Here is a 20,988-nt window from a genome sequence, read left to right on the forward strand (position 1 = left end):
ACATCCATGAGATGGAGCTGTAAATGAGCAAAAATATTCTGTGTCATGCATAATGATACTGATGTCTACCTTATTGTGATGCTCTACAATGAAAGACCGTTCCTTACAGAGCATCTGTGGCAGCGTGAGGGAGAACAGCATGCTATTATTTCACAGCAGTTAGAGAGAAACAAACAAACCGACAGAAATTACTGTGGAGCTTTTAAAAACACAAAATGTTTGCTGTTGGAACCTATGAAGATTCAAAAGATTACTGTCACCATGGACTCTTTGCAAACAGTATGATCAGTTTAGAACAGACCAAATGCAGTATTGTACAAAGGTTTTCAGCTACCTGTCAAATTTTTGTCATATGGTCTATTGTAGTATGTTGCCAGATTTTCAAAAAGTTTTTCATTAGTGTTTGGGAATCGGTCAACTAGTTTGGTCTACTATTTTTCTTAACCTTGACTCAGTTATGTAAGCTCAATCTCAGGGAACAAACCGGTGTTGTTTTTAATCTGATTTTGCAGTATCATATCACAAATACACCCATTTTCAATTAAATAGACTATTGAGAAGTTAATTTGTTCCAATAACTCAATTCAGAAGCTGAAATTGCCAAGCCCTTATTACGATTTTCTGTTTACAGCTCACAAAAACACGACTCTTAAGCTTGTACCAGACCAAACAGAAGATAATGATTCAAACACCAATAAAGCAGTTCTTAGGAGCAATTAGCAAAAACCTGGACATGAAGGCATGAAAATCTGCTCACTATCCTTTTTCCAGAAGAGGACATTAAATTTACAAGACTCCTCACATCTCATCATCCCCATAAACTTTTTGAACTGCTGCAATCAGGGAAACGTGTCTGAAACATGAAAATCAGAACCACCTGGCTGCTCCACACCTTCCTGCCTCAAGCTGTTTGAATAAACTGACGTCAACAATATGTATTTTACATCATGTAAACTCTTTTTTTTTTTAACTAATTTGGATTGTCCATGATCTATTTTTTAAGTTACTTTTTCGCTTACAGATATCTGAAAATGATTATAGTAAACAGTTAAATTATTTTTCCCCCCCTGTTTATTAAGGTTGTAATAATGCAGAGATGAATCAGAAATCTGGCTTAAAACTGCTTAAGCTAACCCTTCCTGACCAGAAATAGAGACGTGAAAAGCTATTTAAAAAGAAACTGTACTGTCTTTGATAGGTCTATAGGTCATTCACTCATTCAGGTTTTGAAAAGAAGGAACTCTGAAAGACTTTCTTCAGAAATGCCAATTAGTATTAGTTGAAAACTTTTGTGCCACACTGTAAATCTTGTTACAGTTTTGTAATTTTAACCAGAAGATTCCTGGATCATAGACAATAGTTATTTCTTTTGTAAAAAAAAGTAGGCCATCAGAGTAATCTATCCTAGATAGAATACTTAAGAACTGAGGTCTTGCCCCCTTCTCAGGTGAAATATAACAGGATTTGGTAATCGTTGTGTCACCGCACCCCCCAAGGTGTAAGAGGATTGGTGAACTGTCTTTCTTTTGGCTCAAGCCAGTCCAGCACATTTGGAGACAGAACTGTGTCAGTAGTAAAGGTTAATGACCGACAGATTACCGAGTCAGGTTGAAAGGAATCACGCACAAAGCACAAAGTACATACCGGGTCCTTGGTGGGAGCCAGTATCTCCTCGATCATCATGCTGTCTCGTGTGAAGGAGCTCCGGTTCAACGTGTTGGACCTATCAGAACTGAAGGAACGGAGGCTTGGTGTGGTTGGGGCAGGAGTCACGGATTACCAAGACAACAGTCACAGTGATGAAGAAGGGAAGGGGAAAGGTAGGAGGAGTTGGCAAGGGGTGGAGCATAAAGGGATATGAAAGTAAACAGAAAAAAAAACAAAAAAAACATTAAATGCATGCAGCTTCCAGGAACCTGACTGTCCACAAATAATAAAAAAAGAAAAGAAAATTGAAAAGATATAAAGAAAACGTTTTCATTTGTTTGCAGCAACAGAAAAGCAACAATAAACTCACTATTAGTCAACATTGGTACTACTTCGTCAACAAAAGGGTCCATTTTAGATTTGTATCATTATAAAGACACAGCTGATTGCTGATTACATTGCATCTGTGTGTCACATGTACCTGCTGCGTCTTCACGTTTCTGACAGAGTGCTCAGAGTCTTTGTGTGGCGTGCGACGGACGTTTATGAGGTAAACAAATAGCATTCCTGAGCAATGACATGAGAAGTGCATGCCTGCAACGTCCCGGGAATGATTACGCTAATTGGTAATTAGAGAGAGGAAAACCGGATAGATGAAGGAAATCATCTGAGCGAGACTTTGGAAAATTGCACAAACATTATCTTTAAGTGAAGCTATAAAGGTGAGTGAGAGCAGGAGCCTCTCTGGGTTCTGAAGCATCCATTGCAGTGCTGCAATGTGTTTGCATATCAGTGACATATTCAGAACACAAAAGCTTTTGAGATATTTACTGAACATTGGAATTAAAGTTGAGCTTTGAAGCAAATATTTGCAACAATGGCTTTATGAGATACTTTTTGGTCCTTTGACATTGGTCATGTTCAAATGGTACTGTAAATAATTCAGTAGCTGAATATATACATCTTTTTGCACAAATGTGTTTCTTATCAGCCACTAGTCCCAGAGTGTATGAGCTACTTTTATCTGTACTTGAATTATGCTCTATTACTGCATGACTGCAGTTCACTCATTAACCTAGTTTTTAACAATGGTAAACATACTTTAGTGGACAGTATAGTCTTCCCTGAGTATTTTTTTCTTTTGACACTACTGAAGCATAGAAAGAGCAATGCATCCTTAAAGGGAAAGAAATGCTGCATCAGCTCAAGTCCCTGGAAGCACGATAATGGAAATCTCCACAACAAACCGAAATGATGCAAAGCTCCAACTTTGTGCAAACCTTACAATGACCCAGGCATGGACAAGAACCACAGTCAAACACGAAAGCAAACAGATGATTCTATTAGAACAGCTGAAAGTAATAAATTAGACAATAGACCACAAGTACATCCCACAATGTTAAAACATCAAACAACCAGTCAAAAATAATTGGATTAGAGGTGAAATGTGCAAGAAAATTCAATATTTCAGAACAGGTGGTCATCATTCTAACAGAGACTGGGATCGGGGTGAGGGAAAAGGGTGAGGCTGGATGATGGTGGAGGTATAGGGGTAGGGGGGCCTCGTCATGCTGAGAGCCTTACCTGGCTTTGGTACTAACAATATGAGCGGATATGAGGAGAGAATAAAACATCATGAAGAAAACAGAGGAGGGAAAGAAGAGGTGAAAAGAGAAGCAGGAGCAGAGACGCAGAATGAAGCTGACTTGAAATAAGAGAAAGTGCTCCGTTTAAAACGCATCTATAAACTGATTTAACTTCAGAGTGTTATTTATAAGGCATTTTAGGGTTTAGGCTTAAAATAAACCTAATCTGTTTAATTCATCAATCAAACACACAGCGAGTATGAACATGTATCGTAAATAGTATTTCTGAAGAAAGTTAGACATTAGACACAAGCTAACAAAACCTTAAATATGTAGATTGGAAAACTGGGTTTATACCAAACTATATCTGTTAATCTCTGCAGATTTGAACAGATTTGTGTTATTTGCAAATGATGCATCACAGAAAACTAGGACCACGTGTGGAGTTCCATACGGTGCCCCTTTAGTAGTGGGTCAAGACTTAGGTCATATTGTCAAACGGGTCAAGACTTAGGTCATATTGTCAAACAGGTTCTACTTATATTATTTCTTGATATTTCGGGTCTGACAATAGTAAGTCCTGGGTGTATCTAGTAAAATTAAACTCAACTTTCGAAAATATGCGGTTCATCACAGTTAATTCACAATTTAACAAAAAATGTGAGGCCTTTTATGACATGGAGCCATATTAGTTTGGATAGTTTTTTGTTTTCTCTTGATAAATTATTGTACATTGTCCATCCATTTATTTGAAAATGCCTTTTTTGATTTACTCTAGTTATCGTAAACTCAAAAAACAGTTGCATGATAAAATATTTAGCATAACAATAAGGTACACTACAGTTTAATAGATAGATAGATAGATAGATAGATAGATAGATAGATAGATAGATAGATAGATAGATAGATAGATAGATAGATAGATAGATAGATAGATAGATAGATAGATAGATAGATAGATAGATAGATAGATAGATAGATAGATAGATAGATAGATAGATAGATAGATAGATATATAAATAGATAGATAGATAGATAGATAGATAGATAGATAGATAGATAGATAGATAGATAGATAGATAGATAGATAGATAGATAGATAGATAGATAGATAGATAGATGTGGTATCATCTTAAAACAAAAATTGCAAAAGTGCAAGAGAAGATATCAGGAACCAAAAACAATGGTGCATTTTTTTACTTTTATTTTAATTTTCATTACGTTGAAATTAATGCAGTTGACATGGACAACAACAAAAAAATCGATGTTGCAGCTTTCATTTTTAGAGCTGCACGTAGTTTTCCCACTTCCAGATGAATGACTGCATCTAGCTTCAATTTATTTAATTACCTCTGCTTTTAATTTGTTTAAATTAGCATTTCCTTGTGTCTTTCTACAATTTATGTGCCATGCCTGAATTATAATGCAAATCTTTTATGCAATTTTTTTGAAAATGTGATTTTTCAGTTCAAGTGTTTCAATTACTCGAATGTGAAAACAGCTGTTTTATTTCCTGGCTTCTTTTTCCTGGCAAAGCATCAAAGTTGAATATACCGGTAACATGATCAATATACATTTTTATATATATATATATATATAATATATATATATATATATATATATATATATATATATAGACTGCAGCTTTAATAGCAAGACATATGACGTATTTCTGGATGTTAGAAAAAGTTGTTTCATTCATTTACCATTTAATCAGTGATTGTCTAGTAAAACTGCCAAAGCAGGATGACAAACAAAAAGCCCAGTCAACTAGTTGTAAACTAAATTGATTAAACACATTCAGACAGTGTGTGCTTGAGGCTTTCTGAATTGAACATGTTTCTAATTTCCTATGGCTCGCTGTTCGTTTATGTCACTCCTCAGATATTTAATAGTCCCTCCCTCTGCAGTATGTTGCACAAGTGTCAATGTTTTCAAAAGAGAATAAAGTTCAACAGAATGAACTGTAACCCCTGATTGTGGCTGCAAAAACTCCCCCTGCTGTGATTTCTCTAAAGAATTTGATAAGGAAATTGTTTGCAGATCAGGATTTAGTTTTCGCTGAAGGGTTTGTCTATGCAAATAGCTTTTGTCCAAAAACAACCAAGAACCAATTTTATTTGAAAGAAGTTTATGTTTTAAAGTCTTACTTACAAGTAAGATTTTAGAAGGCTCCACCAACTCAAAGTATAATTGTTTCCAAAATATTGCTAAAAAAAAACCAACCAAACAAAAACAAACATAAAAAAACAATTATAAACTAACATAAGCCAGTAGTAAAAATATAAAATTGAAAAGCAGACAGCAGATTACATATTATTTGCACAAAGACTTAATTCCAACTAAATCCCAAACATCAATGTACTTAAGATAAATTTTTTAATAATAGCAGCAGGATAAATCCAATTCTGTGTTTATGTCCCTTTAAAGCCAAGTCAGTGTATTATTGTTGAGATATAATAAAAGTTCAATGATTGCACCATTTCTATTTTAGCATCTTTCTGTTCTTTCTGAACTACAAGAATCAGTTAGTTTCAGCAGCGTCTGCAATAGACATGTTGGTCTATTGCTGTTCGTTTATGTCGAATGTGAGGCTTTCATTTGTCCTTGATTGTCAAGCAACTTCTTGCATATGCAAATGCTGATGTTATTGCTAAAAATAGATGCATACAACCACTTAGACAATCACAGAAAAATCTACACATGAAAATATAATTGTCTGTATATCAATATTTTTACAAGTTTTTCTCTTTTATTTCATTCAGGCTCAACATACGTGGAAACGTAATTTTTTTTTTTTAAATGTGTGGAAAGAAAAGCTGAGCACAGAGCAGACAAAGAATAGAAGAGTGATGACTTCATATTAGGAAAGCTTAACTTGGGTTTGCGGAGCAGGTGATCAGAATAAAGGTTATTCTTAACAAAACGGCGCCATTACCAGAAATTCCAAAGGTCTCTATTGTAAGTTAAATCTACCTGTAATTTATCAGGGTGCAAATCTATAATTCAAAAAACTGAAATGCTAGCAATATTCAAGCTACATTGTGATTTTTGCTCCCCTTTCTAGCTGGCAGTAATTGGCATCAACCTCCTATTTCACCAGAATGCTTTCTATCAGAGCGCTTTAGTAATTGTTCAAAACTCATGTTTTTTCCACAAAACATATCTTGTTTTACTTATGAGAGTTTAATTGCTTTACTGAAATATAGATTTTAGGGACAGTTTTTGTGACACAGTTGTGCAGCCAATCAGCAAAAAAAAGAGAAGAGCATCTCTGTGGCAACAGACATTTTTGATGTTATATGCTGAATGCATGCCTCCATTAAATACAATACTCAGTCAATGTATCTCTTTACAAAAAAAAATTATGTAAATCTCTTAACATTTGTATAATCTTTCACTTTGCAAAAAAGGGCACAGGAGCACAAAAAAAGTTAGCATTAGACTCATCACAGACTTTTTGCCCTGTTGTGTTGCAGTGAGCTTTACCTCTGTGATCGTGCACCAACGCTGAAGCCCATGTAGCCCTCCTGTGGGAGTGAGTCATCTCCAAGTTCCCGAAGGTCATGAGGGGCCAGATATTTATCTGTATCCCCCGTCATCGCATCATCACCTGGCAGATGGGAGACACACAGGACAGAAATTAGTTTTTTTTGCAGAAAAAGACTCAAAAATGGTTCACATTCCCTCTAGTCCTGAGAGAATAAGTAGAAAATTCTCATTGCTTGCTTTTTGTTTTTCTTTCATTCATGCAGAAACACAAACTCATTGGGACATGTCAATCAATGCATCCTCTGCCCAGAGGCTGTTTTCCAATTTAACTTTGGTCCAGTGTCCCACTCAGTCAAAAGTCATCATTGAAGAGCAGTTTAACACTTGTTGGTATCCAAATAAAATAAAAACAAGTTAAAAGCATTTTGAAGGTGGTTTCTGTCAAACAAAAAAGTTTTGCCTCATCACTTTAAACACACTACAGACAGAAAAAATAAGTTCAGGACTTAGAACATACTTTAAAGGTGAGCAGGAAAATTGTTAGTAGCATGTTATTACCCTCAGAGGTACAGTAGACCTAAACCTACTGATGAGCCGCTGGCTGCATAGTTGAAGCGAGAGGAGGCAAGTGCATGCAAGCGGAGAGACGAAAAGAAAGAAAAGGAAGGCATTCCAGCAACAACAAGGCAACAGAGACGCCCCCTTCCCTCCATCTTTCTGTGTCCCATCACAGCCCCACTGCTGCTACAACACCCTTCCCCCTTTGGAAAACCCCCCCAGCAACACACAGGATACTTCACAGACCCCCATCTGGCCACATTCCAACCCATTCTCAAGGATTCGTCTTGCGTTTAGCTCCAACAAGAGCAAAATCCCCTCAGCAAAGAACCCACACTCACGTCCTGCCTTGAAGCAATTCATTAAGGCACAAGTTCACTCCCAGGCTTTTCCTTCGGACTAACTTTTCCTCAACTCGTAACCTTGCCTGCTCCGGCATTAACTGTCTATCTCTGTTTTAGAGGCCGGCACTCACGCCAACAGATCGTCTTTCTCCCGCCTACCAGCTCCGCTCCTGGATTATCCAGACTGTGTTAGTGTGTGTCTCTCTATGTGTGTATGATTTTCCGAGCACACACCTAAGGCTCCCTGGAGCACAGACATGGGGGGGGAGGGTTGTGACTCACTGAGTTATCTAACATCTAAACATTTTTTCACTTTATAGGTAACGTTTACACCATTTAAATCTTCTCCCGTTTTGTCACACTACAACCATAAACATTAATGTATTTTACTGGAATTTTATGTGATATGCCAATAGAAAGTTGTGATTAATGGTAAACTGAATGGAAAACAAAAGTTTTCAACATATTTTAGAAGTAAAAAATCTGAAAAGTGTGGCATGGATTTGTATTTAGCTCTGGTCTCATAATTAAGAAAATCAGTTGGTCTAAACAGAGTTTACCTGGACATAATACAAGTTTTGTAATGGACTGGGAGGCCAGTTACAGAACATTAGATCACAAACATGTACCCACACTGCACCCTCCCCCATTACAGATCATTTTGTCCTTTCACAATACAAACTCATCTGTCAAGATCACACTGCAAGCCTGCACTGAGATCCAACAAAACATGGTTTACAATTTGCAGAATTCAACTGAGCAATGCATAAGACAAAGGGGTGAGCTTAGGTTATTATCCTCATAAAAGGCTTTTTAAAGCCACTCGGTTCTTTAAATACAAACAAAGTTGTTTTGCACCATATCAACCCCTACAGTTCATAAAGGTCACAGGTTTATGACTACCCATATAGGTGGATCAGGGGCATAATATTGTTGGAGTGACTTCAAAAGCTGCATTGTGACTGGATCCTAATGAGGCGTAATGAACTTGTAGATCGAGAATAAAAGATGATCTGAAAAGGGCTGAAGAAGAAGCTAAGAGGCATATAGTAACTCTGGAGGAGCTGCAGGCAATGAAAAGACTTAAAATTAGTGCAGAGTTTTTCCTTTAATCAGGAGATTGACTGTGAACATACACTCAAAAAGTAAGATGAAAAAAAGATTGATCAATGCATATTTACGTGTAAAAATAGTCTAGATCTACAGCTAACTGAACATTTTGTGGCACAGCTTGAAAACTGAAGTTTACAGATGCTTATCCATTTAGTATGATTGAGCTAATTAAAAAAAAAATAAGGTAAACTGTCGCTGTGCAATGCTGGCATATCCCAAAAAGTTGCAACAGAACGGTTATACAGTGTTAACTCATGTGGCTAAAAATAAATGTGTACCAGACTTATTTAGGTGTGCTTTCTGGCATGTTTTGTTATTTGTGACGAGTAACAAAAAATTAATGTGCCACTAAAGTACTGTTGAAAGTAAAATAACAGCTAGCAATCCTTAGTCCTCTTTATAATGAAAATATATAGAATCAGCCAGATTTCAGCCACAGAACATGGTATATTGATCTGTTCCCATTTGTCAAATCAATAGCAGTGCTCTCTTTCAAAGAAAAAGGCTTATTATCAATGGTAAAAAAAAATATAAATAAATAAATGAAAAATGACGGTCCATAGCCACACAAAGATTGATATCAAATACAGTAGAGTAATGGAATTAGATATAGAAGATTTTTTTTATTATAGTGACTTTTAACATGTATTTTACATCAAACAAAAATAAATTATTTGAATTAAACCAACTTTAGAAAATAAACAAAACCCAAAGCAGATTCTGCTGTCTGTTCTGATTTAGCTCATGGATGGTTTGCGTGCGTGAGTGTGTGTGTGTGTTATTGGATAAGGTAATCACTGCCGCTCCTGGTATGTAAGCATGTGAATATGGCTGGAGTTACACTCGATTTATTTTTAGATCAGAGGTTCAAGATGGACAACAACAACTTGAACACGCATTCCAGCATGAGGAAGAAACATGCAGAGTGCTGCACGGAAAAAAAGAAGAAGCAGTGAAACTTCACACAGAGTTTAGCTGCAACAATTCAGCCGCAACACTTCAAACTGGTTACTAGAGTTAGTTACAGTGAGGTCAACCTTTTTTTTTTGTTTTCACTTACAAGTATAGGTGATGCTGATATTTCCAACATCCATTTCTGTTTAAAACACAAGCAGAACCATTTTTTGCTTTATTATATGTGTGCTGCATTCAAACCTTTTATAGCTTCAAGTTTTTACTTTTAATACATGAATGTCGTTTGACAGTCCTGCAGTCTGTATGATAGGAGTCTAAGAAAGACCTAAATTTAGATATTTAGAAGTAAATATCTTCTATAATGTGTTGGTATCGCTTTTAAAAATGAGCAAACAGCCTTTAAAAACTTATTTTATTGCAGTACGATAATCTCAAAGAAAAATGATTAGTCAAGTTCTCTTTATTTCACTTTTCATGTGCAACATAAAGTGCTAAACAAGCATACTGATGACATAAAAGTCATTCAGTCATTTAAGATGTAAAACAAGAGCAAAAACCTCACATATTTTAAAAGAATGTATTCAGTTTAGGAAAACATCAGGTTTAATCTTTTGCTTTTGTTTTTTTTATTAAAAAAAATAACCAGTAGCACAACTGTGAATGAACTTTTTTAATTTTTACTTTTTCTTTTTTTTAATTGACCACCATCCAGGAACATCTAATTACTAACCCATGACTTTCTGTTTCCCTCAGGTTTAAATATGACATCACACACATATCCATTTCCTTCAGCCAGCGGGCCACAGGCTGGATGCTGACCCGTATTTATTATTCTCTACACATAGAGCCAAAAAATAAGTAAGAGAAACGAAAGACATCCATAATGGACAACAGCAACTTGTCCATCTTGAACCACCCTTTTAACAGAGCTGTGGTTTGAGTGGCATCCAGTGAAAATCTTACAAAAAACCTTTTGGCTGAGCTGAAGAGAGTATGTCATCTTCACATAAGGAGGGAAGTACAAAATGCGAGTTGTGGGGACATCTACTGATGCTTCATCTGTAATTTTGTTAAAAACTGTTGATTCTTACCCATTTCCTTTTCCACCACTTGATATTAACTGTGGCCACTTTCAGGCATCTGAAAATTGTTCCCATGCAGGCATAAATCTGAGATGTAGAGAGCCAAGATTCTCTATCTGTTCTCTCACCAGATTTATGTAACATTTTCGCATGATGTCCTGCAAGGAAGCAGTTTGAGATGTAGCCTAAACGTATTATTTTGGCAAAATTGACTTTCTCCTTATTCCTGTAATATTCTAATATTAACAATTATACCACAGGAAAACATGTTGGTCTAATTTAATGACAGACATTGCGAAAAAAAAAAAAAATTAAAATTGTCTTTTTATATCTCTAGAAGACTGGATTAAGTTTGAGCAATAGAGATTTCTGACATTAAGAAGCAATAAACAAAACAAGTAGAGCCCATGTGATTTCCAAAAAATGAATATAGACCACTTAATCAAATTCAAGAAAACACCCACAGGGTAGTGAGCCAAGTGAGGACAAAACCAACTATTGATTGAAAAACCTTTCCTGACTGTTCTGTGGTACCAATGGCTAAGTTTATCTGCTTGTGAGCCACAGTGCAGATCACTGGGGAGAACACGGCATGTACAGCAACACTGCAGCAGCTGTTCCAGTGTTAGCTTTGGCTACAATGCAAGCATCACTGAGAGGCACAGAAAGACAAAGGATCAAGTGTCTGTCTCGACAACACGCGGGCCTTAAAAGAAATCTGTTACACGCTCCTCAATAACCATTGTTGGCATTGCAACCAACAGAAAAGAATTCTCCCTACATTTTAATGTGCAAAAAAAGTGTTGCAGTTCAGATTTGTTAAGAACAAAAGGGATAAAAACAAAACCAAAAAGGTGCAAAGCTTTGCTTGTTTCTTCTATCCTGCAATTTTTAAAAGTTATCTCGATTCGCTTTTGATCTTGAACAAAGTTTTTTCCTGCAGTTCGGTTGCTTTTTTCCTGCAGTTCGGTTGCTTTTTCACTCACATGCATTTCAGTATGTGATCATTTTAGGAGGAAAATGTTTTTTTTTCCTTGCAAGTTATACCATTTAACTCTGACCTGTGTTTCCTTATGGAGTTTAAATTGATCTCATAATTAAAGGGTAAGCCACTGTTGTGCCAGCAAATTACAAAGGACAAAGATTAAAATGAATCACTATCCTCTTTGTTCCTAACAGGCTGCTACAAAGACACCAGGTGTTTTCCATTGATTTTATTAAATATAAGCCATAAAAAACAACAAGGACAACAGAAAGAAATGTTGATTTTATCACCGACAAGAAGATTCCCAAAGACTTACAGGTGCATCTAAATAAATCACAATTTACAAAGTTAGTTCAGTCACTTGGTTCGGACTGCAAAATCTAAATATAAATCTAAATATTATACAGATTTATGCTACAAAACTGTTCATTTAAGTGTTTATTTGTGATCATTTTGATGGTTCTGGTTTGAAGACAAAAATAAAAAGTGTAGCTTCCCCTGAAAAAATGCAATATTACAATGACCAATAGAATGGAGATTTATGAAAAATATTAGTTTGTGGACGTGTTATAGCCGACACAATTATGGGGAAGACTGCTGACTTTACAGCTGTCAGTTGACAGTCATTGACTACTTGATAATAGGCTTGTCAAACTAATGTAATCTGGCTTTCACTTCAGTGCCATGAGAAGATAATCTGCTCCAGGTAAAAAGCACCTCAGCATTGCCAGCATGCATTATTTGATCACTGACTTTCTGACATGTCAAACAATTCAGCAGCTCTAATATGCCCTGTAAGCCTCACACATACTCCACTAACACAGCATTCAAAAAACTGCTACTCAAAATATGTAAAATTTATTCTGATTCGTTTGCCTTATAATGATATGGCCACTTGGGAGCTCTCACAGAGCAATCAGTTTGAAAACTTGAAATATTTCTGTGTTTGCAATAAATAAATGCAATATATGAGTTTCCCTTAATATTGTAATTTATTGAGAAGCACCTGTATTATCCAAGAAAACTGCCAGACAGCAAATGTTCAGTTGAAGGATCAGAGTCCTCAAAGCACAGACATGCAAGAAGACTAGAAAGAAAAATGTATAGAGATAAAAATACCTTCTTCCACATCAGAAAAATAGTCGTCTGTGATCATTTCTGGGACATTGGCTTTACAGACTGTGTTCAGATGGAGGAGAAAGGTAGAATAATAATAATAATAAAAAAATCAACAAATCAAAGGGTTGCAAAAAATAATGTGGAGAAATGAGGTAGATAACAAAATCATCACATTCAAAAACAAAAAGTGATTATGGGTTATTCTGAATGGGTGGACGAATCAGTTTGAAACTACAAATCATAAATAATCAATGGTTGTAACAGAAATAATAAATGACTAAAAAGAAAACAAAAAATTAATTTATTAGTACCGGCATGTCATACCTTAAGCCTAAAAACAAAATCTGGATGTGTTTTTTTAGCCATTAGCTGTCCGAGAGTTTGGGCTTTTCAAATGGATTGCATAAAACCTTACCGTCATCATCAGACATGTCCAGCACCTCGTTCATGGTCTCCGGGACGTTCATCTTGTGCTTCTCTATCACAGTCTGTTGGAGAGAGAAAATAATTGCCTTTTGTGTCATAGATTAAAATCAGGAAAGGCCGCTTTTATAAAGGGAGTTTGGGGGACAAGGGACTCATTCGTCACACTGGATGAAGACTTCACTTTACTAGAAGCATCTTTTATAAATAAATGCATATGGACACAACACATAGCAACCATCAATATGTCATCACGTGTGGTTTTGCCAAAGTCAAACAATGACTTATGCTAAAGAACTGTCAATTTTGACTTGAAATTGTCATGTTTCTGCTAGAAAAGTGAAAAAAAACACAATAGGTTATTTGTATTTTTAGCACCACGGTCAATGCAGTGATACACACTGGTTTGATTTAAAAAGGTTCACTATGTTGTGGGCTTGTTTTAGAATTGTATATTATTATCTGCAGATTATCTACTTCAATCACAATAATAGAACAAAAAGAAAACCCATTGATTTCAGTTAATGGGGCTGAAATATAACAAGATGAAAATTTAGCACCATATACAAACCTGAGTGGTTAGAGTCTCCTCTGTGACCACTTTGAGTGTGTCAACTACAGAAATGTAGCCAAGCCTCCTGGCGATCGACAGAGCGCTGTTCCCGTTCTAGAAAATTCACATATAAATAAGATCAGACAATAGCAATAAGTAACAATTCTGGTCAAGAACTGGATTTAATCTAGAGTGAGAAGCAGTAAGAGAGTCGAAGTTCTCTGTGTTCTCTTACGGCAGTAAGTTCGTTGGGTGAAGCTCCATGGTGGAGAAGTAAGTTGATGATGTGTGTGTGTCCCTGCTGAGCAGCCTGATGCAGAGGTGTGTATCCATTCTGCAAAGGGAGGAGTGGTGTTCAGACAAAACGCACAGAATATAAACACGGGCACCAACATGTTTTCACAATCACTGACAGTGTTTACCTTGGTCTTAGCGTTGACCTTTGCCTGATTCTTCAGCAGGAAGTTGACCATCTTCACATTTCCATAGTGACAGGCAACGTGAAGAGGCGTGTATCCCAACTGATGACAAAAACATGAGATCACAAGTATTTGTTTTTCACTCTTGACATTTACAGATTTATCAATAAATAGGAAAATCTGGTTACACCTTTGCAGGACAGAAACCTACGTCTGAAAAGGCACCAAAGTACTTGTGCAAAACTTTCAGATCACCTTTAGGTTCTTCGTACTTTTCCTTTAAAAAGCTAGATTGCATTGTACAATTTTAAAGTGGACGTTTTTTTTTTTTTTGTTTTTTTTTTGCTACTGTTGCTATCTAATTTCAGTCCAGTTCTTCTCCCTCTCACTATATATAAAAAAACATAGTAAAATAAAAAGTGAAGAAAAGGTGTCAAAATATAAAACTCCTATAAGGCAGTTAAACAGTATTTGTCTTTCAAAAACAGGTAGAAATCTAGCTAACACATGTTCCAGGAATTGTAAGTTCAAGAATATTTTGGGGGGATTTTCCTTGTTATGACTAAAACAGTTGTCTCTGTCTTTTTTATGTTTGGAAATCATTCAGCTAAAGAAATAGGAACATTGTGTTTCTACAACACGCTGTTGGTCACAACTTGGATGAAAAAAAAATCAAAGTAGTTTTTTTTTGCAATCTGTCACTTAGTTCTGGAAGATTTTATGTTTGAATGACTCAGAGTTCAGAGTTAAGTAGCGTAATAATCAAGTCATGGTCTATGAATGGACTGAAAAAGGGTGAAAAAGCAGACATAGTAGCAAAAAACAAAGAAAGAACTTTACAAAGTTTGGAATAAAAGAATTCAGGTCAGTCGGGATAACTGAAATGAAAACATTAAGGGAGATGATTCAGTAATTTTTCCACAGAGTTTTATGCAATTTAACAATTAAAAAAAAAATATGACAAAAAGCTGACAGCCAGTAACAATATTAGTCTGGTGGGTCAGGACTACAGATCTAACCTATAAGACAAGACAACAATTACAAAAGTTTTTTTTAGTTTTTGAGAACATGGTTTACTCCTCATGCTTTACTTACAACGGAGGAAAAAAACCCAACAGCCTTTTGTATAAAATTGAAGTCATGCCTCTTGGCAACGTTTCCTAACTTGTCCATTTTATTTGTTGCAGACTCTATCAAATGTTAGCAGAGATATATCATGTTCTCAGTGTCTTGCAAAAGTGTTCATACCCCTATAAACTACAGACTAAAAGGGTTTTCAGCAGTTCTGCTCTGTAATTTCTTAATTTATTTCCCCATTAACTCTGAGAAACTTCTATGTCCCCAAAATGAAAAGTACCACAGCATGAAGCAAACCCTACTATGTTTAATAGTGGGAATGGTGTGCTCAGGGTGAAACACAGCAAACTTCTTATGGCTTTTATTTTCCAATATTCATTTTCTTCTTGCTACTCTTCCACAGAGGCCAGATTTGAAAAATGCTCAAATAAGTTGTCCAGTCAAAGTAATTTATTGTACTGAATTCAAATACATGGCACATTTTCAGATTTGTAAATGTTTTTTTTTTTGTTTGTTTTTATTTGTTAAGGTGGTATGCCTCTAGGAAGTTTTTTCTACCAAACCATCTGAACCTAGCACTGATAAATAATGTTCCATCCAGTTATTTTACAGTATTTGCAATATTTTTCAGTAATTTTTATTTGTCAAGTTTGGATCTCACAAAGCTAAGGAGGTTAAACAAATTCATTCATAACCTCATATAGAACTGAGTCCAATAATAAGTTAAAACAGAAAAACATACTACTCCTGGCTTTTGAGGAGGGACTTGAACAAGACTCTCTTATTACCTTGGTCTCAGGGTCTACAGTGGCTCCGTGGTTGACTAAAACCTCAGCAACATTGACTTTATCCTCCTGGGCAGCCAGGTGGAGTGGAGTCAGTCCCGACTGAGAACCCAGACAATTATACAGTTAGAGTCAGAGGGAAATACAGCTGGTTAAAACATGATGGCTGGTTAGGACCTCAAGACGATGAGCATTCAGGGGGTATCAAAAACAAATGTCAGAGGAAATAACAGAGTTTCAGGTAAATACTGTTATTTCTCCAAGTGTAATAACATCTCAGTGTCATGAATACATGTCTATACTCCACACATACCCCCTCACTGTAAATCCGACTCCTACAACACATCACGTTTTTAGAATTGTGTATTTGTGTCACCTTGTTGCTGGTGCCAACAGGAGCGTCTCGGGCCAGCAGCAGAGTCACGATGTCCACGTTGCCTTCCTGCGCTGCGAGGTGCAGAGGAGTGATCCCCTGCCGTGTCACTGCGCTGGTGGAGGCGCCGTACTCCAGTAAGGTGGTGGCAATCTCCATCTGATTCTTCTTGGCTGCGATGTGCAGCGGGGTATAACCGTTCTGGAAACAGAAACAAATAAAAACAAATAGAGTAAATAAACTAGTCAATAAATAAATGACTACAAAACTGTAGTCATTTTATATTTCTGTAAAAAAATGGCATTTATATTTCATAAGTGTTCCAAATAAAAAACATGAAGAAAAAAAGTAGTGACAAAAGTGTCTGTGATTTGAACACTCGTTAACGTCCAATTCTAATTTTTTATTTGCAGAGTTTAAACCAAAAATGTGATTTGACCTAAAAGTACATTTAATTAGTTAATATGATAAACAAATATGACAGGATGTAAAATGTTGATCCACCAAAGGAAGAGGGTATTCATTGCACTGGAGGTTGGTTACAAACATCAACTAAAACCATTTCCTAAACAATGGATTATTCAATACTTAATTCTGTGGAGCCTGGTTGATTTCTGGGGCAGCTCTTTCTGAACTGATCCTGCTGGAGTGGAACGGATATCGAATGAGGCCGTACGGAGCAGAATAACTGCATGGCTCTAACTAGGTCAGTTGGCTTTGGCACATGGAGCGCCGGAGATGCTTTCAGGAACATTCGATTTAAAACAAACCCCTCCCTGTCGTTTCTTACCTTTGCAGCAGCGTGTGGTGAAGCTCCCTGTTTGAGCAAGAGCAGTGCCACCTTCTGGTTATCATAGTGTGCTGCCACATGCAGTGGAGTTAGTCCACTCTGAGCACCCACACACACACACAAACATAAACAAAGGTTAGGCTGTGACAAATAGTAGAGTTAAGCATGATCAAAGCTCACAAATCTGAAAAGTTTATCTTGCAAGTCTTGCAAAGTTTGTCACCTAGAAATTGAAACATTTGCCAATTCAAACATGGGCAGATGTTTCTATTTCTAGATAAATATTGCTCAAGCTCAGTCAGATTGGATGAAGAACTTTAAAGATTACCAAATGGATTTACATCTTGACTTTGGACCATTTAAACATACAAATCTGATCATTTAATACAAAACACAAAAACAAACCACATTCTACAGATTACAGTGTGTATTATTTCCCTTCAGTTGTACAATTACAATCTTTGTGTTGGTCAATCACATAAAACCTACTAAAATATACTTCATTTTCAGGTTGTGATGAGACAAAAGATTTAAAAGAAAAAAAAGTAATTGAATGTTATTACTTTTCCATGGCACAGTACAGGAATGAGGATAGATTTGGTAAATTCTGTCCTCCTAACCTGTTTTAGGAGTGTCAAAACATGGGTTACCTTCCCAGCAGCATCAACTGGAGCGTTCTTCTGCAGCAGCAGATTGGCCACCTCTATCTTTCCATACTTGGCAGCAACATGTAATGGAGTGAAGCCCTTCTGGAGAAAACACGAGAGAACACAAGGGAATATTGATGTATGTATAAGTCATTTTCAGGATTAAAATGAACTTTTTCTGTGGGATGGTGGTGTGTGAATGAAACTGGCCTCTTGTTAAATATATAATATGAACATTTGAACAAGAGTTTTTGTAGAAGACTGTTTTTCCATACAACCGTTCATAATTTGGAGAATGAGCTCACACATGAAAAGATAAAAAAAGCAACAATTTGTGCAAACTATAACTTGGAACACTATACTTAGGGGTCATACATGTGCTTCTACAGTAACAAACTGTAAAGTGCAACATTACAGTTACTGTTAAGAAAACTTTGAAGATGCAGAACATGCAGCTGGTCTGGCAGCATGTGATCTTAGTCTATTTGATTCAAATCTGCGCAGTAATTGCTGTTCCCTGTCAATCTGATTGCAGTTGCTCTAAAGTTGCCTAAACATCCCTGTCATATTCATTGTAGCAGTGATGTGAAACCTATTTTTATCCAGTCCAAAAGCAAAGTGGCAAAACTTCAATGGTTGAAGCATTGATCAGCAAACATCTATAGAATAAGTCTTACCTTTGTGGTAATGCTCAGATTAGATCCTTGATCGAGTAGAGCTGCAGCCACATCTCTGTGTCCCTCCCTGGCAGCTAGATGCAGAGGTGTGTACCCAGAGTTGGTCGTAGCGTCTGGACATGCTCCTTTTGTCAGAAGCTGCTGCACAATGTCTGGCTTACCCAGACGACTTGAAATGTGCAGTGGAGTCTGGTCGTCCTGTAGCAAAAGCCGTGAGAAACAAAAATCTATTTGTGTAAAAAAGGCACCATTTTACTTTATAGTGTTTTCATTTTGGTATTAACAGCTGAACTGATTGGTTCATGACCAAACAGTCTCTACTCGAGCAGACAGAGTTTAACAACATTCAAATCAGAAATTGTCTATTTGTTTTTGGGAACATCCAGATATGTCTTAGTATTGTTTATTTTATTCTTTACGGTCCTGTTTGAGTTGTGAGTGTGTAGAATGCAAGCACCCTGTTTCTATTTACTTTACATGTCAATAGTAGAATGTGATCACTGTAAATGACTTCATTTACAGTGATCTCAGGAAGCCTTTTGTTTTTCTAGGATGAGATATGTCTATGAGATAATTTATTACAATAAATTTCTAGAGTTCATAAAACCATTTCAGCTTTTGTTTACTTTGGTCACCATTAGAGTGTTACTTCAGTAAAGAAAACTGAAGCCTGTTTTAAAAACAATGCAACTTCTTGCGTTTGCTTGACTTCATGGTTTTGTAATTGTGCGGCCTGCTATGTAAATGCAGTACAGAAATTAAAGGACCTGGACGGCTTTGTGGACTGGCCCCTTCTGTTAAGTGTTTTCATGAATATGCAACTGATTTGTCTAGTGTGTAAAATGCCTGAAAAACCTTCTTATTTAGCCACTAAAAGCAGTTTACGCCACTTCAGTGAGTCTTAAAGATCTTTGCAGCAGGTAAATGTGGATAGTGCTGTGCAAGTGCTTCCAATTCTGAGAGCAGATAGAAAACAGATTTGCTCCTACAATAGCTCCACTGGGTAAATGAAGTATTTCTGCATTGAAATACTTTGCTCACTTTTAATTAAGTTATTGTTGATGCATTTAGGACAGAATATGCCTGTATTTATGTACATTTAGGTAAATTAAAGAGCAGAGTAAATAGCTCTGCATTTTCTAAGAAGAGAGCCACTTGCATCTCACAGACTCTACTGAAAACTAGTGGTAATTTTAAAGAAGGAAAAGAAAAGAAAAACACAGCAACACACTAACTAGAATGTCAATTCTAAAACTACCTCATCATCAGATGTTATTAAAGAGTTTGTGAATTTCTTATTAGTGTGGAGCTGGAGTTCTCCAGTAAATATGATTAGATAAAAAAATAAAAAATAAAGATAACTTTATGTGTCTCGTTGGCTGTGTTATTAAAATACTAAAAACAGATGTAAAACATAAACAAATAAATAAGATAAATGAAGTCACTAGCAGTGACAGCCTACTTTAGCCTTGGCATCAACTTGTGCTCCGTTCTGAATCAGATATCGGACCACATCAGACTGTCCAGCCCTTGCTGCCATGTGGAGCGCCGTTTCCCCTCTCTGAAACACACAAACATCCAAAAGATAAAAGGCATGTACAACAAGAGTCACTTTTATTCAGCTAAAAAGCCATGGAGAAGAAGCCTTTGGTTTCTATGCAGTAAGATGACGCGGCTTTATTATTTTTTTCTGTTAACCTTGCAACAAACAGAACAAGACTAGTTGACATTGATGAGTTAAACTTAAAAAAATAAAAAAATCATACAAAATGCTTATATATTTCATCATCCTTTCAACTTGTCAACACATTCTTTTGGAGCCAACAAACCTTAGAGGGAAAGTATGACACAATCGAGAACGTTCTGAACTCACCACATTGTTTATGTTAGGTGAAGCCCCATGGTTGATCAGCTGGTGGACGATGTTTTCATGTCCCATAAATGCTGCGACGTGGATCGGCGTCAGACCAGACTGTAGACAGAGGAATATACAAAAGAAAAAGGACAGAAATGACAAACACCTTATGCTGCAAAGAAACAAATGAATATTCAATCTTTGAAAACCCCTTGGGTGGTTCATATAATATGAATTCATAATTTCTGGAAAATTTAAGCTTATTGGTAACTTAGTTTAAAGTTAAAAAGGAATGAAATTACCTGAATTCTAAAATTGAGGAAGGGGAACAAGTGGAGATTTATTGACTAATACACATCGTTCTTATTATCTCTAAATTCTAAAAAAAAATAAATGTAGTGATCATCTGAATGGATATCAGGAAAGTTATTTTCTGGACCAATGACGGTTTTCTTGACACTAGCAAAAATAAGTTAATTTGCATTCAATGAATGTAGAAAATGTCATACATCAGAGTAGTCTTTTACATAAACTGCAGCATGATGGGT

General features: G+C 36.3%; 1 protein-coding gene across 38 annotated transcripts in view; it reads right to left on the reverse strand.

Moving 5' to 3' along the window:
- The window catches only part of LOC129368050 (ankyrin-3-like), a 128,202-nt gene that overhangs the window by 36,348 nt on the left and 70,866 nt on the right, over window positions 1-20,988 (reverse strand). For 17 of the 38 annotated variants that reach the window (XM_055042850.1, XM_055042844.1, XM_055042860.1 and 14 more), the window contains 16 exons: window positions 20,459-20,557; window positions 20,048-20,146; window positions 18,586-18,783; window positions 17,912-18,010; window positions 17,262-17,360; window positions 16,475-16,672; window positions 16,102-16,200; window positions 14,240-14,338; window positions 14,053-14,151; window positions 13,836-13,931; window positions 13,257-13,329; window positions 12,842-12,901; window positions 9,801-9,836; window positions 6,723-6,846; window positions 1,645-1,747; window positions 70-114 (listed from right to left, as the gene is read on the reverse strand). In XM_055042850.1, the coding sequence (XP_054898825.1) occupies window positions 70-114; window positions 1,645-1,747; window positions 6,723-6,846; window positions 9,801-9,836; window positions 12,842-12,901; window positions 13,257-13,329; window positions 13,836-13,931; window positions 14,053-14,151; window positions 14,240-14,338; window positions 16,102-16,200; window positions 16,475-16,672; window positions 17,262-17,360; window positions 17,912-18,010; window positions 18,586-18,783; window positions 20,048-20,146; window positions 20,459-20,557 (1,626 nt within the window). Of the gene's footprint in view, window positions 1-69; window positions 115-1,644; window positions 1,748-3,231; window positions 3,244-6,722; window positions 6,847-9,800; window positions 9,837-12,841; window positions 12,902-13,256; window positions 13,330-13,835; window positions 13,932-14,052; window positions 14,152-14,239; window positions 14,339-16,101; window positions 16,201-16,474; window positions 16,673-17,261; window positions 17,361-17,911; window positions 18,011-18,585; window positions 18,784-20,047; window positions 20,147-20,458; window positions 20,558-20,988 lie in introns of all 38 variants that reach the window. The other 21 variants (XM_055042856.1, XM_055042857.1, XM_055042869.1 and 18 more) reach the window with 12 other exon arrangements.

This window comes from Poeciliopsis prolifica, unplaced genomic scaffold (genome assembly GCF_027474105.1).
Source record: "Poeciliopsis prolifica strain line A6 unplaced genomic scaffold, Auburn_PproV2 SCAFFOLD018, whole genome shotgun sequence".
NCBI classification, from domain to species: Eukaryota; Metazoa; Chordata; class Actinopteri; order Cyprinodontiformes; family Poeciliidae; genus Poeciliopsis; species Poeciliopsis prolifica.